This window comes from Leucopleurus acutus (assembly GCF_964270905.1).
Source record: "Leucopleurus acutus genome assembly, chromosome: 12".
NCBI classification, from domain to species: domain Eukaryota; kingdom Metazoa; phylum Chordata; class Mammalia; order Artiodactyla; family Delphinidae; genus Leucopleurus; species Leucopleurus acutus.
Window position 1 is genome coordinate 62,627,847 of NC_139154.1, and position 15,464 is coordinate 62,643,310.

General features: G+C 36.5%; 1 protein-coding gene across 2 annotated transcripts in view; it reads left to right on the top strand.

The window, feature by feature from the left end:
* The window catches only part of PLEKHH2 (pleckstrin homology, MyTH4 and FERM domain containing H2), a 114,509-nt gene extending 101,197 nt beyond the window's left edge, over positions 1–13,312 (top strand). The window contains exons 25-30 of one of the 2 annotated variants that reach the window (XM_082851606.1): positions 887–1,028; positions 6,097–6,242; positions 7,342–7,471; positions 8,250–8,336; positions 10,407–10,544; positions 11,812–13,312. In XM_082851606.1, the coding sequence (XP_082707732.1) occupies positions 887–1,028; positions 6,097–6,242; positions 7,342–7,471; positions 8,250–8,336; positions 10,407–10,544; positions 11,812–11,991 (823 nt within the window). In that variant the 3' untranslated portion in view covers positions 11,992–13,312. The remainder of the gene's footprint in view (positions 1–886; positions 1,029–6,096; positions 6,243–7,341; positions 7,472–8,249; positions 8,337–10,406; positions 10,545–11,811) is intronic. The other variant, XM_082851607.1, reaches the window with a different exon arrangement.
* The last annotated feature ends 2,152 nt before the right edge of the window (positions 13,313–15,464 follow it).

Here is a 15,464-nt window from a genome sequence, read left to right on the forward strand (position 1 = left end):
CACGAAAGATTCCGTAACTGATGATAGGGTGTCCTCTCCCTATCATCAAGTGGATAGGGGAAAAAAGGCTGGAAATCCAGTTATAGCTAATTGAGCACACACTTAACAAATGCCAGATCTAAATCTCTGTTTTCCTGCCACTGTGTTGTCATGACAATATTAAGGTATGTCACGGGGCTGCTTACCCACCCCACTGTCACGGCATTTACAGTGTTTACAGTGCTCTTTGCCTGCCCTGCAGCCTGGAATCAGAGCCCCAGAAGCCTCACATACCAAGAAACAGCACAGTGATTAAACACAGAGGGTCATGAATTGAGGAAAACCTAGGCGAACAAAAGTCATGTCATGTTTCAACAAATAATAATGATAACATGTAAACTATTTCTGAGATCTTAAGGCTGTTTATCAGAGCGTGGCATAAAAAAGTCAAAACATTTAAATATGCAAATATTATCTTTTAGATTCCCAGAGAAAACTGCCCCACTTGACCATTCGATGTTGATTTTGAATTGAAACCTTCATTTTCTATTCCCTGGTGTGTCCAAGGTGTTTAGGAAAGATCATGGGTGTTTTGAAAACTGGGTTTATACAGCCCACTGGTGTCTGAGGTCCTTCCTCAGTAACATCTAAGGTATTAAGGTATTTCAGGGCATACAGGTAGCATAGAAGCATCCATCAGCCTCAACTTCAAAGCAGTTTTTCCTCAGTTTGCTGATAAACGTTATAAAGAATAGAAATAGAGGTCATTAACCGATAGTAATGGTCTAAGTTTGTATCATTGAGAGAACTATTGTTAGAGCAACCCCATATCAGTCCTCTGGATTTCTCTTTACTTTTTTCCTTTGTAAGTAGATCATTTAATGAAAAATTTCCTCTTTTTTTACAGACTGTATTTCTCAATGCAAGCTCGTGGAGAGACTGATAGAGAAAAGCTGCTGTTAATGTATCAGACAAATGATCAAATAGTAAATGGACTTTTTCCTCTGAACAGGGACCTGGCGTTAGAAATGGCAGCTCTTTTAGCTCAGGTAACTTCCATGTTATATAGAGCGATGTTTTGTAATGATAAAATACTAATTTCTCCACTGAATTAAATGTAGTAAAACAATATACCTTTTGTAATTCTTTAAATTCAATTTGCTGTGATTAACACCTTAAAAATTACAGGCATTATAATTGCAGCCTGACTCCCGTTGCTAACAATTGCGGTGATGTAGAATGAGACAATATTCCATAAAGGGAACCTAGTTTCTTAATCTCTTGAAAATATCCCACTAGGCTTTGCATTTAATAAAGGAGTTTGAGTGTTGAACTGTGGGGTTGCGGTTGCCACGCTAAAATCATTCAGTAGTCAAATAGGATCAGTCTTCTAAAAAGCTAAAGTACTTTCTTTTATTTACCTATTGTATCAATTAAGTTCAGTTGGCTGTAAACCACACACGCATGCAAATTAATAATGACAGTTAAAATGGAAGTGTTATTTGTCTCTCATATGGAGAGTGTTGGGGCCCAGGGCAGTGTGCCCCCAAATATGCCTCAGTGGCATATTGATTATTTTTAATTAAAGTTACTTGAGAAACAGCTGGTGAAAAAAATGATATATATTTAAAAAACACTCCTACCTCCCTCTTTTCCCTTAAAAGCAGGAAATAAATCTTCCCATGTGAATGTATCCTCCCTCTACCAGGAGGATAAAAAGCATCCTTGTCAACAGAGTTAGGGAATTCAAGGCTAAGAAAGCTGTATAAACAAACTTTGTTGCTTCTTCACTAATCTGCTATCCCAAGCACAAACCCCTTTGTTTTGTTAAATCTTCATAAATAATTGTTTCTTTGTCTAAAAATGATGTATAAACACCTGCTTTGGTCATTTCAGGGGTCCCATTTCTATGAGACCTCTGTGCGTTCAATTGGTTTTTTTTCTCCTGTTAATCTGTATTGTGTCAGTTTCATTATTAGACCAGCTAAGAGAACTCTAGAGGGATGTGTGTGGGGGGGAAATCTGCCCCTCCCCAGCGAGAGATAGGCATGCTGGCACCTCTACAGGCATTAGGGGCATAGGCTTTGTCCTACCCTCCATTCTGCTGTCATCTTCACGGTCCTGGAGGTCTGCCAGAGCTCCAGCCATTACATCAATGTTCCAGGCATCATAATGGAGGAAGGACTGAAGAAGGGCATGCCCTCCTGCTTTTGAGAAACTTCCCAGCAGTTACACAGAACGCTTCTATTTATGTTTCTCTGTCAAAACTTAAGTCACACAACCTTGCCAACCTACAAGAGAGACTGGAGAATGTGGTCTTAGCTGGGCAGCAGTGAGCCCAGCTAAATTCAAGGTTTTTATTATTCAGAAAGAAGGAGAGAATGGTCATAAGAGACAACCCACAGTCTCTACGCCATCTGGGTCTTTGCACAGGTTACTTAAGGGAAAATGATGTGTCGTTGGCTTAGATTCCCCAGGGTTTTCAGTCTTCTCACTCTACGTACCATCCCAGGACATCTTACTCATTCTCTTAATTTTATCTACCACCTGTGCTGATGATTCCCAAATCTTTTCTCTCCAGCTCATATTTCTTTCATGGGCTCCTTAAATTCAACATATCGGGAACTAATCATCTTCCCTTCTTTTCCTTCACATTTTGCGTATTCACTGCCTCCATTCAGTCCGCCAAGCAAGCTTCAAATCCAGGAATCATCATTGACTCTGCCCTCCCTCTCTCCCTTTCCCCCAGTTAAAATGTGCCCTGCCCATTTTAACTCTGTTCCCTCCTCTCCATGCTGACCACCATTGCTATGGTTCAGACCATCATCACATCCTGCCTGCTCTCCTGCATCAGGCTTCTAAGTAATGTGTTTTTCTCTGGTCTGGTCCCACACACACTTCTATCCTCCATGCAGAATCTAGAGAGATTGTTCCAATTACCTATTGCTGCATGGCAAATGACTCCAAGACTCGGCTCAAAAGGACAGTTTGGGCAGGGATGTATAAGGGCAGCTTGTCTCTGCTTCATATGGCATCAGCTGGCATAGCTTGTAGACTGGTTGTGACTCTACAGCTGAGGGCTGGCATCATCTGAAGGCTCATTCACTCACATGTCTTGGGGCTGATGCCAGCTCTTACTTGGATCTTCTGCTGGGGAATGTCAGCCAGAAGACCTACTCGTGGCCTCTTAAAGTGGTTGCTTGTGCTTCCTCACAGAATGGTGGTGGGGTGGCAAGAGCTGTCCCGGAAGAGACAAGATGTGGAAGCTGCCATTTTCTAAGGTCTGGGCCTAGAAACTGCCGTGGTGGTTTGTCAGGCAGCAGTAATATACAGTAACTGGAATGGAGATACAGCAAAACTGTGGATCTAGCTGTGTCATTCTCTTTACATGGAGGGACTGTCATGATCTAAACTCTGCCTGCCTCTCCAGCCTTATCTTTTAATACTCTTTACCTTGAACTTTATGGTCCTGAGTTGTATATGATTCACTTATTCTCACCTCTTAAACTTTACTTGTCTCCTCTGCTTGGAACACCTCTACTCCCATGCCTCTACCTGTGAACTTCAGCTTATCCTTTAATTTTCATCTTAGGGGTCACTCATTCCAGGAAAACCTTCTTGAATTCTGCCTGGTTGGGTTAAATGTTCCTCTTGGGGTTTCTGTAATGCCCTGCATGTATGTATTACTGTCCTGACCCCAGTGGTTTATTATTAGTTATTTGTTTCTGCTTTGCACCACTGACTGGGGCCTTCCTAAGAGCAAGGGCTCTCTCTGTTCATGTTTGTATCTAACACAGTGCCTTATACACGGTCCATTCTCCATAAATGTTCTTGGATGAATGACTAGTTGATAATTTAGTTTACTTTCATAACAATTTTATGGTCATCCAGACTTTAAAGCGTTCAGTGCTACACTGAGTGTTCCCTTTTTGCTAGTGATAAAAAGCTGAAGAAATGAGAACTAGGTCACATTTTTTCTTGGTGATAGAATTAGGAATGATTTCCTATCACATGCCATTCTAGGCTTTGGTTCTCTAAAGGCACAGATGCTCTGTTAAAATCACTCTTATTTTTGCTAAAATTTAATAAGTTCATCTTCTTACTTTTTAATTTTCTGGGGAAAGCTTCTCCAAGAAAAATTATCATATCCTTTGGAGATACACACTTCTAATATTTTTTAGATGAATTTTCGGAAGGGGTAGAAAGGTAAAACCATATACCTAGAAAATTCTGAGCATATTACTAACTAAAAAGTATAATTTCTCCATCTACAAAAGGAAAATTAAATAATACCTCTGGTCTCTTCCTCAGAGCAGTTTTTGTGAAGATAAATGAAATATGCTAAGGAAATCTGAGATCTGTAGAAGAAAATAGTTATTTCTGTTGTAGATTTGCATATCTATAGGTCCTTGTTGATATTCTCTGTCTTAATCAGGAAATTCTTGGAGCTGATGTTCTGATTGCTGTACATGGTGTCTGGTAAGGGGTCATGTTGATGTGAGGCATATTGGGGATTATCTGAGTTGATTCTCCAAACATTTGGAGTTGATTCTCCAAACATTTATTGTGCTCATTCTGTGCCACACAGTATGCCAGGAGCCAGAGAGGGAGACCCTGAGCTTGAATATCCCACTACAGGGTTCCCTAACAGCCAAGCTTGCCTTAAGCGGCCTCTATGTTTGTAACTATTGTTTGTCCAACTACCATATCCTTAGAGGTTAAATCCTGGTCTAAGGGTTCACAGCTAGATGTGCTGAGTACTGCCTGGTGATAGGTGGGGACAATGAAAAGCTTGCTCTGGGGGAAGGATTTCGATGTATTTGAAGAGCAGGTGGACAACTTTTATTTGGTGTGAGGAAATTAAGATGATACCTGACTAGATAGGAGATGAGGGTGAAAAAACTGAACAGCAAAGCCAAGCCAAGAAACCATCAAGTAAGGGACCAGGTCAAGGAAACTAGAAAGTCACAAGAATAGACGGTAAGGGCAAAGCTCAGCTGAGGAATTTAGACAGTAGCTGGCCAGATTAAGAACTAGATAAGGGAGGTCACAGGGGTCAGAATCTCAGAGGCTGGTGGTGCTAACAGCTTACTTGAAGGCGGAGATAGAGACCCTGGGCTTTCTGTAAGACCATCCCAGTCTTGATGGAACCCTCCATCTGCTTGCTGGGGAGTACTCTAGGTAAGGATGTGGATGTTCAGTATGTCCCCCACCCCATCTCACTTGTTGAGCCCTCTTTGGTACCCTATACAAAGCATTTAACACAGATTATCACAAGTATTTATTTATTCTTCAGTCTCCCCTACTAGACAGTAAACTCTTTGAGGATAGGAACTATGTTCAGCTTTTTTCTTTCTCATATAAATTAGCACAGTGCCTGGCATATAACAGGGACTCAGTATAGGTTTGGGTGAATGAATGAGTGGGAGAGTAGATGGAGAGATGGATGGGTGAGTGGTTGGATGGGTTGGTAGAGGATGGCATCTGTGTAGCCTGTTAATGGAAGTAAGGATCGAACATTGTTTCATTCAGGGAAAAGGGGGAATGAAGGGCTTTATTTCCAGAAATGACAGAATAATAGATTGAGGGGATGAATACAGTAACATTTATGGAGAAAATCTAGGAAGAAAGTAATGAGAAAATAGTACTTGCTCCCAGGATGTTCGGTAGAGATCCTGAAAAAGTCCAAGTAATACTATTTAAAGATTTTTCATAGCTTTATAAGTTTTTAATTTTTCACTTCTAAGTTCTATTTTGCCTTACTATTATCAACCAAAATGGTACCTTAAAAATGAAAAATCATCTGGTGCTGTTAACAGGAATGGTAGAGTAAGTGACCTTTAGCAAATACTACCAGATATTAACCTAGAGTGATTAATGTAGAAATGAAACTGGAATGTTTAAATTATAGATTATTTTCATAATTAGACTTCAAATGAAATTTAAATTTAAATAATAGTATTTATATATGATTATAAATTCCATAATCACACAATCATGACAAATAGATTTATATATTGTATGTTATAAAGAATGTTTAGAAAAAAGAAACTAATTTTCTATCTTAAAATTCTTTTTTAATATCCTGTATTTTCTCTTTTTTGGGTTTCCACTTAGGTGGAGATTGGAGATTTTGAAAGACCTTTTTCTACTCCAGCAGGGCATGTTACTAGTCAGTGCAAAGCAAATCAAACTATAAAACAACTCATAGAGAAATTTTATCCTAAAAGGTATAGAGATGACTCTTCTGAAGAACAGTTAAGGTAAAGAACTATTTGTAACTCTTGAAAAGGCAGATGCACACTAGTTTTTCAGTGACATTTTTCTGTTCAAATTTTAAAGATGAAAAAAATTGTACATAACAATTTTCTCAGGATTTTTTAAGTACTGTTGAATACCAGGAGGTTATAGTTCTTTTTATTTAAGATGTGCCTAGAAACTGTAGTATCTAGATTTAAACTTTTTTTAATGAGAAAAAAATCTACCTTAATTTAGAAGATCTACTTTTCATTTGGCCTTATTCATTCTCCAAATTCATTAGTCCAAATTAATTATTCATTAGTCCAAATTAATTATTCATTAGTCCAAATTAATCGTGCTAATAAAGAAAATGAAAAAATTGGCTAATAAGATGTTTAATTTTATTAAGTGTTTACCAAAAAATTTTTATCTCTTAGGGTATTCCATTATAAACAAATTGGAATAAAAATAAACTATCTTTTTACACAAGATTTTTTATTATAATATAAAATTTTAATTAAACTGAACTAATTTGAAGTTTTGATTTTTGAGACCATATAAAGAAAAGCTGTAGATTCAAAAATAAAGGCAAATCCAATTCACCATGAATTTTTCCAAAACAGAAACATTTGAGATCAGTCTGTTGTCCGTGTAGAATAAGTGGCTGCCTTCGTACTTTTGTTTAAGAGGTTTCCCCTGCAGCTAGCATGTCTCCAAACCAGGAGTGGTAGCACCTAAAATTCCACTGTTGGGGATTCATTCTTCAGTCTTGACTTCTTGTACTTTTCTTTAAAAATGAAAGTTATTCCCTTTTAAACTAATTTATGCGGTTTGATGTTAGCTTATCAGATTTTAAAATTTTACCTAAAGGGGGTGGGGAGTGGGGAACTTAGGTCATACATACTGAGAGCACTAACCGTACAAGAATTTGGTGGAAGGAATGCTACAAAAAGGACAAGGGGTAGACAGTGGTGAGATGGGACTCACAAAACAACAGCTTCACCTAGGTTGTGAGTATGTCTCCCGGGGGTGCTTAGGATCGGCTCAAGGAGAGCTTTATCTTGGGAGGATCATACACTATTTATGTGTTTTTCTTTTGTATTTGTTCTTTTCTTTTTTTAGGCAGCTTTGCCAGCGACTGTCAACCAGATGGATGGCCCTCCGGGGACACAGTGCTGCTGATTGTGTGCGAATCTATTTGACAGTAGCCAGGAAGTGGCCATTCTTTGGTGCCAAATTGTTTCTTGCAAAAGTAAGAAAGAATGGGGGGTTATTCAGTTCAGTAAAATATAAAGTGATAACCTGAGTAACCCCAGGTTTAGTACATTTGGCTTTTTAAAAGAAAATAAGGAAATTTCTAACAATTTAAAGAAAACCATGAAGGGACACTAAGGAAAGGGAAGGAAAGCCATTAGCGTCTCTGTCTTTTCCCTTGGTTCCACTTCCCCATACCGTAAATCATTTCTTACACTCAGTAGGCTTAATCATTAGACTGAAGACAACAGCTGAACTCTGCTTTCTTCTTTTTATTCATTCATCCATTCACTCATTTACTCTCTCACTCATTTGCTCATTCATTTAGTATTTATGAATTCTGTTTGCCAAACTTTGAGCTAAGCTCTAGGGATACATCAGCCCATGGTTTCATATAGGTTGTACTCACACTTCCAGGAACTCACAACCAGTATTGCAATAGGCCTGGAAACAACTACTGTGTGGAGAATATGGTTAAGGGTGACATGAACAGAGTGATGCAGGAACACTGAAGAAGGAGAGATGAAACCTGCTGGGGGTTAGCTTAAGAGGCCTGTCCAAATGCACACGTTAATAAATGGCAGATCTGGGTCTCAAACCCAGGTCTGCTAATTCACTCCTCTTTCCATTATACCACGCTGCCTGCTCCCCAGGTGAGATTTTTGATAACAAGATGTTGTTGTGTTATTGCAAATGCTGCATTGCATTTACACTGAAAATTATTTCTGTAATTTTGCTTAGCATTTATTATGTAGTGTATTTTCACCTCTTCATAGCCCATAACCCCATCATCACTTGGAAGTACTTTCATGTGGCTGGCTATACATGAGGATGGTTTAAGCATCTTAGAATACAACTCCATGGTAAGATTAAATCCTTAAGTTCTGCATTGAGTCAACTATTTCCATTGCTCAGTGTACTGTAAACAGAAGGTAATGATATCTTTATCTGACTTTTCTCATACACAGAAAACACTCTGCCTAATACTATATAATGAATAGTCATTTTACAAATATAACTATGGTTACAATTTAATCTTTTAAATCAAAATTAGACAGGTTATATATTGTATATGAGAAAAATATTAAGATACCATGACCAAATTGCAATCATGGTTGTATTTGTAAAATGACTGTTCATTTATTGTGTTTGGAAGATTGCTTCCTGTGTAAAATGCAACTGTTGAAGATAACATTTAGGTAGAAACTTCAGTTACCAAAGTTTTAAGTTCAGTTTCACGAAGCCTTCTATAACAATTTCTATACTATCCCATAATATCAATTACCAGTTCATCTGTACATAGACAGTATCTTAGAGCTTTTTACATGATTAAATATAAAATCAAACTGTGATTTCTATTTACTCATTTATTTATCTGAAATTTACTTTATTTTCTATCATATTTTATATGTATCAGAGTACTTTTAAAATTTTTGTTCTTTTTTTTTTTTTTTTTAACCTGGTAGGCAAGGATTGCTAAATTCACCTGGTAGGTGTAGTGGGCTCTCCAACTTGTGGCTATAGTCGGGATCACTGAGAATTTCTTGGAAACGAGGTTATCCTTTAGTGTTATAGTTAACTGTTTCTCCTTATAATTGCTGAAAAACTTTTTTGAAGGCATTTATGTTTCCTGAATGCCTTTTAGTTCTTGAATAAATAATCTGAAGATAGATTATAAAGTCAGTGACTTAAAGTCAACAGAAGTAGTACACAAGTATTGAGTTACCTTAGCTAAGTAAACCAGTTCCTAGATCCCAGGAGATGGACACACAGGTCAGGAAGTAGACATTGCCAGCCTGCAGCACTAGAGGTGTTCACTGCTGGGATGGTCTGCTCAGAATCTTGCAAGCTGATCATTAGATACGCAGATTCCTTTCCTTTTAGGCTGTACATCTTTGACTTATATTATTTAAATTGTTTTAGTAACACATTGGGAAAAAATATTTGCTGCATGTATGATGAAGGGTTGGTATCCTTTATGAATGTGGATGTTTTTTCAAACAGTAAGGAAATGATGAACACACCAATAGACAAATGGGCTGAGGCAATTCACAGAAGAAATACTAATGTTCAATAAATGTATTTTTAAATGTTAATCTCACCATCAAGCAAATAAATTCAGTTTAATACAGTGAGATTCTACTTTTCACCAATCAGATTGGCAGAGCTTCAAAAGAATAATGATATCCTGTGTTAGCAAGTGTAATGCTGGGAAAGTAAATGGGTATAAGCTTTTTGAGTTTGGAAAGATTTACTTTTTTGAGATAGCAATTTTAGCTGTTGAGGTTTATAACCAAAGAAATAATTAGGCTATGTGTATTATGAAATATGTCCCAAAATATTCATTGGAATATTGTTTAAGATAGTAACAAATAAAAAACTTAAATATTCTTCAATAGGAGATTAGTTAAATAATGTATATGTGTCTATAAAATCCAAATAAATGTCTATAAAATCATTTAAAATGTTATACAAGTACATTTGTTGTCATGGAAGGATGTTCATAACATGTTAAGTTAAAAGAAGCAGAATGTTAAAAAAGAAGTAGTATGCATGATACTGTTTATGTTTACACATATCAAAGTTTATATATCAGGGTGAACTATGTGGATTTGCCAATATTTGACCTTTTTTTAACCTTAAAAAGAATCAGTTTCATATGGTTCAACCAGATAGATAGATAGATAGATAGATAGACAGACAGATAGAAATCTTAAGGACAAATACAGTGTAAATGCTATGTAAATAGTTGCTGGTGCACAGCAAGTTCAAGTTTTGCTTTTTGGAACTTTATGGAATTTTTAAAACATATTTTCCATCTGCAGTGGTTGACCACATCATCATTTTAATGGAGATACATGTTATTAATCATCTCTCATCTTTCTTTGAAAATAAAGATTGTATAACATACTTACTGTTATTTCTCTTTGAAGAGGTTAATAATCAGCTATGTGTACAAGAGTCTAATGACCTTTGGAGGTTATCAAGATGATTTTATGATAGTCATTAACAATGCACATTCAAAGGACAAACCAACAGAGAAATTACTTTTTGCTATGGCAAAACCCAAGGTGAGTAGAAGGCTTTATGCTAACTTTTTTATGCTAGTTTTTTTCAGACTAAAACATATATTGTACAAAGAATAAGTTCCTCATGGGAAAACAGACTCTACTTACAATCAAACAACCATAGGTCCAAATTCTGGCTTACCTTATCTTTCTAAACCCTGGTTTCTTCATCTAAAAAATTGTATGATGCTATGATGCTACCTTTTTTTTTTCCTGGATTAAGAATAAAATGAAGGAATTGTAAAGTATTTATAGCCCAGTGCCTGGTATACAGAAAGTTCAAAATAAGTGGTCCTGGCATAAGTTGTTATTGTCAGGTACTTTATGTACTTGTAGTACATTACCTTATGTACTTGTAGTAATTCACTTTATAGACTCATTATTGAAAAGAGTGAGGTTTTAAAATTAAGGCATACTTGTTTCTTTACTGTTTTTAGCAAACTATGTAGTTTTAATGTCTCTAAATAAAAGCAGTAGATAAAAGGGCTGCATTCTAACATGTAACTCTGATTTTAGGAAAAAGAATGAGAAATTAATTTTTTGAAGACTTTGTCTTAAAATTCTCAACTAAAAGAGACTACTGTTTTAGAATTTGAAACTTTAAAAAATCACATATATGTTTCTTAATTAAATCTATACTTAAGTGAAGTCTGTAAGTGTAGAAGATCATGGTACACTCAGTGCTTTAGTTTAAAGAGTTGATATAATACACTGAATTTCTTATTCATGTATTCACAAATGTGGCTTTAGGATAACTGGTAGAATTGTACTACTGTCACATTTTCTAATGTTGCCACTAAATTTGATTTTTTTTTTTAAAGTATCACTTTCTGCTGGTTTAAGTAATGGGAAAATAGGTCAGTGCCTTGATGGTGCTGAACATGTAAGTACAGTTGACTCTTGAACAACATGGGTATGAACTGCATGGGTCCACTTACACATGGATTTTTTTTCAGTAGTAAATACTACATTACTACACAATCCATGGTTGGTTGAATCCATGGATGTAGAACTGCGGATACAGAGGAACCGTGGCTACAGAGGGGCACTGTAAAGTTATGCATGGATTTTTGACTGCTTAGAGTGTTGGGGCCCCTAACCCCTGTGTTGTTCAAGGATCAACTGTACTGCACTGCTTGATCTGGTTAAAAGGGAAGTCTGGTAGCCTGGGTACTTGCAGATGGAGACCACCCATGGCCAACCCTTCACTCTCTTTTGGAAGTGATGAGAACTTCTCAGGAGAATAACAATTCCATTTTTCTTGTTTTAGATTCTTGAAATCACTCTTTTGATCGCCAGCTACATGAACAACTTCTATCAGCAGAAGGTGGTTCACCACCTCTCTGCTCCAGCGCTGCTCTCAGCTCGGACCCAGGGTCCTCAAGCCAGGGTGATGGGAAGCCAGCCCCTTCTGTCAAGCAGACCAACCAAAGGCCCCACTTTACTCTGAAAGCTCAGGGACCTGAACATTCACTCCCTGTTCTCTAACCAATGGCTGCCTCGGCTCCAAATAAGTTCATTTACATCCTGGCAGCATGGCACACACACAGTAGTAGTCCATTCTTTAAAAATAATGAGGGTTACTCTCTTTCATTTGATTCATAAATATGCAAATGAATGCTAGTAATAAGACCTAAAGACAGATTTTCCCACGTGCTGATTTTCTCTTAGCTTAACTGGGTTAGAATTTGTCATTTTTTTCCATCACCTTCTCCTTTGCCATCAGACACATCAAGGCTTTTTTCTCTTTTTTAAAAAAATATTCTAACAATCTTTAGAAAGTGAGATTCAAGGGAGTTTTTCCAAACTCTCATTTGGCAAACCAGTTGATTATTTGGCAATGCTCATTGCCAAAAAATTAAGTACTGTAATTAAATGTGCTTTTAATTAATGATATGGTGTTTAGAAAGAAGTAGAGTATACAGTTTAAGAAACAGCTGCAGGGTGGTGTTGAAGGGTAAATTTTAGAGCAAGTGCAGTAAGTCTTCTGGCCCTATTTCTCATTGTGTGAGAAAACAGGAGCTAGGTAACCAGAACCTCCTAGGTGGTTTTAGAAAGTGTACCCTGTCACTTTTTCAGATCACTGGAGTGTAAAACTTAAAATGAGACAGTGATTCCTGACATTCTTTGGCTGTCAACATAACCCAAGTTCACTGGAATATTGCCCACATTTCATTGCATTAGTGCTGGGTCATCTTGACCTTCCTTTGTTAAATAATAATATCTATGAAAACAAAGACCATTCTTAAAGCTTTTCCTCATACAGTCCTTTTTAATTATAGTTTAAAAATAAATTCCCAAAAATATTTTTTAAAAGGAAAGAGAAAGTAACTCTTCTGTCAAAGGAGGTAAATTTTTAGGTGAAAGAGTCTAGAAACGTATTACCTTACTAGGTTACGTAAGTGGTCAGTACATTCCGGTTTGTGTCAAAATACTTATTATTCATGATAAAAATGAAACTGTGATAAGACATGAAAATTATATTGCAAAAATGTTTAATTGAAATAGTAATCATGAGTATACTTAATTTTATTTATGTGTAGAATATTTTATATTTTGGACGTATATTTATCACTCTGTGTATGGTATTTTTTTTAACCAATTGGGAAAAAAAAGTTAGCTGCTGAATTAATTTGTTGGCAGAGCCTTCATGTTTTCTTTTTTGCTGCTTTCTCCCTATGGCAATGTACTGTTCTCACTATAAGCCTTTTAAAAATGCTCCATCCCATGTTAGCGTCCTTCGAAAGGACAGAGCCAAGAAGCATACTGATCAAGTAAGATTTTGCTTTATTGGTAATGACAAAGGTAAAAAAAAAACATAGAAATAGATTGCCATTTACTATTTCTCCTAAATCTTTTGAACCACAACCACTCACTGGGTAAGCAAATTAATTTCTGAGAATAAATGGGTTACCAGTTTGAGATGACTCTCAGGAGCCTTTTGGCTGGGATACAGTAGTTTCTGAGTTCCCAGAAAACCATTTAATAATCATTAGTCGGTGAACCACAGGCTTGGCAGAGCTGTTACATACGTGTGAGGACTTTATTCTCAGGCAATAGTTAGTTCACCATCTGGTAAGCCCCCCGAAAATCTAATTTAAACAAGTACTGAAGACTTAGCTTAAATGGTAGTACCCTAGACTTGGCATTTATTTTTGATAGAGCAGAGATAAAATATTTTGATGGAAAGAAATCAATTTTCTGTAACTGATGTGAAAATTTTATTTTCTGGGAAATTACTTTTATATAGCCATTTAAAAAATTCAAAGTATGTTATTATGATTGGTTACAAGAGAATAATGTTACATGTTTAATTGTAATATTTGTCTCCTATCATTTTCTTCCCTTTCAATCATAATAAATGATTTACAAAACCCATTTCAAGCATTATCTTTTGAATAATCTTCAAGAAATACCTAATGTTTTCATTGTCAAAGCTGAGGTGTCCTACTAGTGAAAATGGTAGTTATTACCTCCTTCTCTTGCACTCATGCTTTGTCTTCTGTGTTGCTTTGTTTTATCCATATAAAAGGAAGCTGTTTTGGCAAATTGTAAGTTTCATATGTATGTACGCATATTGACACATATACAATATGTATAAGTCATGGGGTTCTCCCATGATTTCATAATAAGCTCCTTATAGGTAAGTTGATTGGACTGTGTCTAAAATTTTATTTTGAATGCTCTAGATTTCTGTGTGTGTCCTTAAAGTCAGATACTGCCATAGCTTAGAAATGAATTTAACTCTCAATTTACAAGAAAAGTTAGTCACAACTTATAAAGTATTTGCTTGAAAAATGTGTTTATCAGTGGTTGTTTGGACATTTTTTCCATAGGAAAAAAATACATGGTAGTCAGGTTCCTGTAACAACACTTGTAACCCATAATTGTACTGAAGTATAATCCTGAAGAATTAACCACCATGGATAACCATATTTCTCTAGAAAAAGGCTTGAAGTAGTCCTGAGATGCCGAGAACACATTTCACCCATCCACCCACCTCCTAGCTGTCATGGAATTTGGACTTCACTGCAGAGTCTCTGGGCTGATTCCAGGGGAGCAAAGTCTTTGGGAATGTGGGGAGTGAGGAAGCAAAAGTGAGTAGCAGGACTAATAAGGTGGAGAAGCTTTTCTGCTAACTGGTTCATGCAGGGACCACATCTCCTCTCACATTTCCCCCTATTCTCTTTTTCCTAAAGGAAAAAAAGGGATTTTATTGCCACAAGAGTACTTCATTTAGCAGGAAATATGCCAATTTCCTCCAGAGAAGGAATGACTTGATTCTCCTAATTCTTGTTTGAAAATTTCCAGAAAAGGACTCTGACTGGCCCAACTCATGTTAGGTGTTTAACCTCAAACACTCATATTAGGAGAATGCTTAAGTAAATTATTAAAAATCTATAGTGGAACCTTATGTAGCCATCAAAGCTGTGTTTATTATGGGTTTTTAAAAAATTGATATGGGAAAATACATGTTAAAATCAGAATGTTAACAAACTTTACAGTAAAATCTCAATTCTGTGAGAAAAAAGATTGGAATAAAATACATCAAAATGTTTAATAGTTGTTACTCCTGGTATTTGCTTATTATACCCTCTTAGTTTTTTCTGTATACTATTTTTTTCTATAATAAGCTCATGTAACTTTGAAAACAAGGAAAAAATATAAAAACTCTCACTTTCTGGGCTATTGTTAATAGCCTCCGTATGGACTTCTAGACTCCAAAGCATCCCTCACATAGCTGCAGAAAATTATCTCATTGAAACTTAGGTCTAGTCATGGCACACCCCTATTTGAAATCTTATTTGGTTTCTCATCGCCAACACAGTAAAATCCAGACTGCAAGATCCTTCACTGTAGCTCAATCTACCTGTCCAGTTTGCTCTCCCACCTTAGCCCCACCAGGCACTTTATATGCTTCCA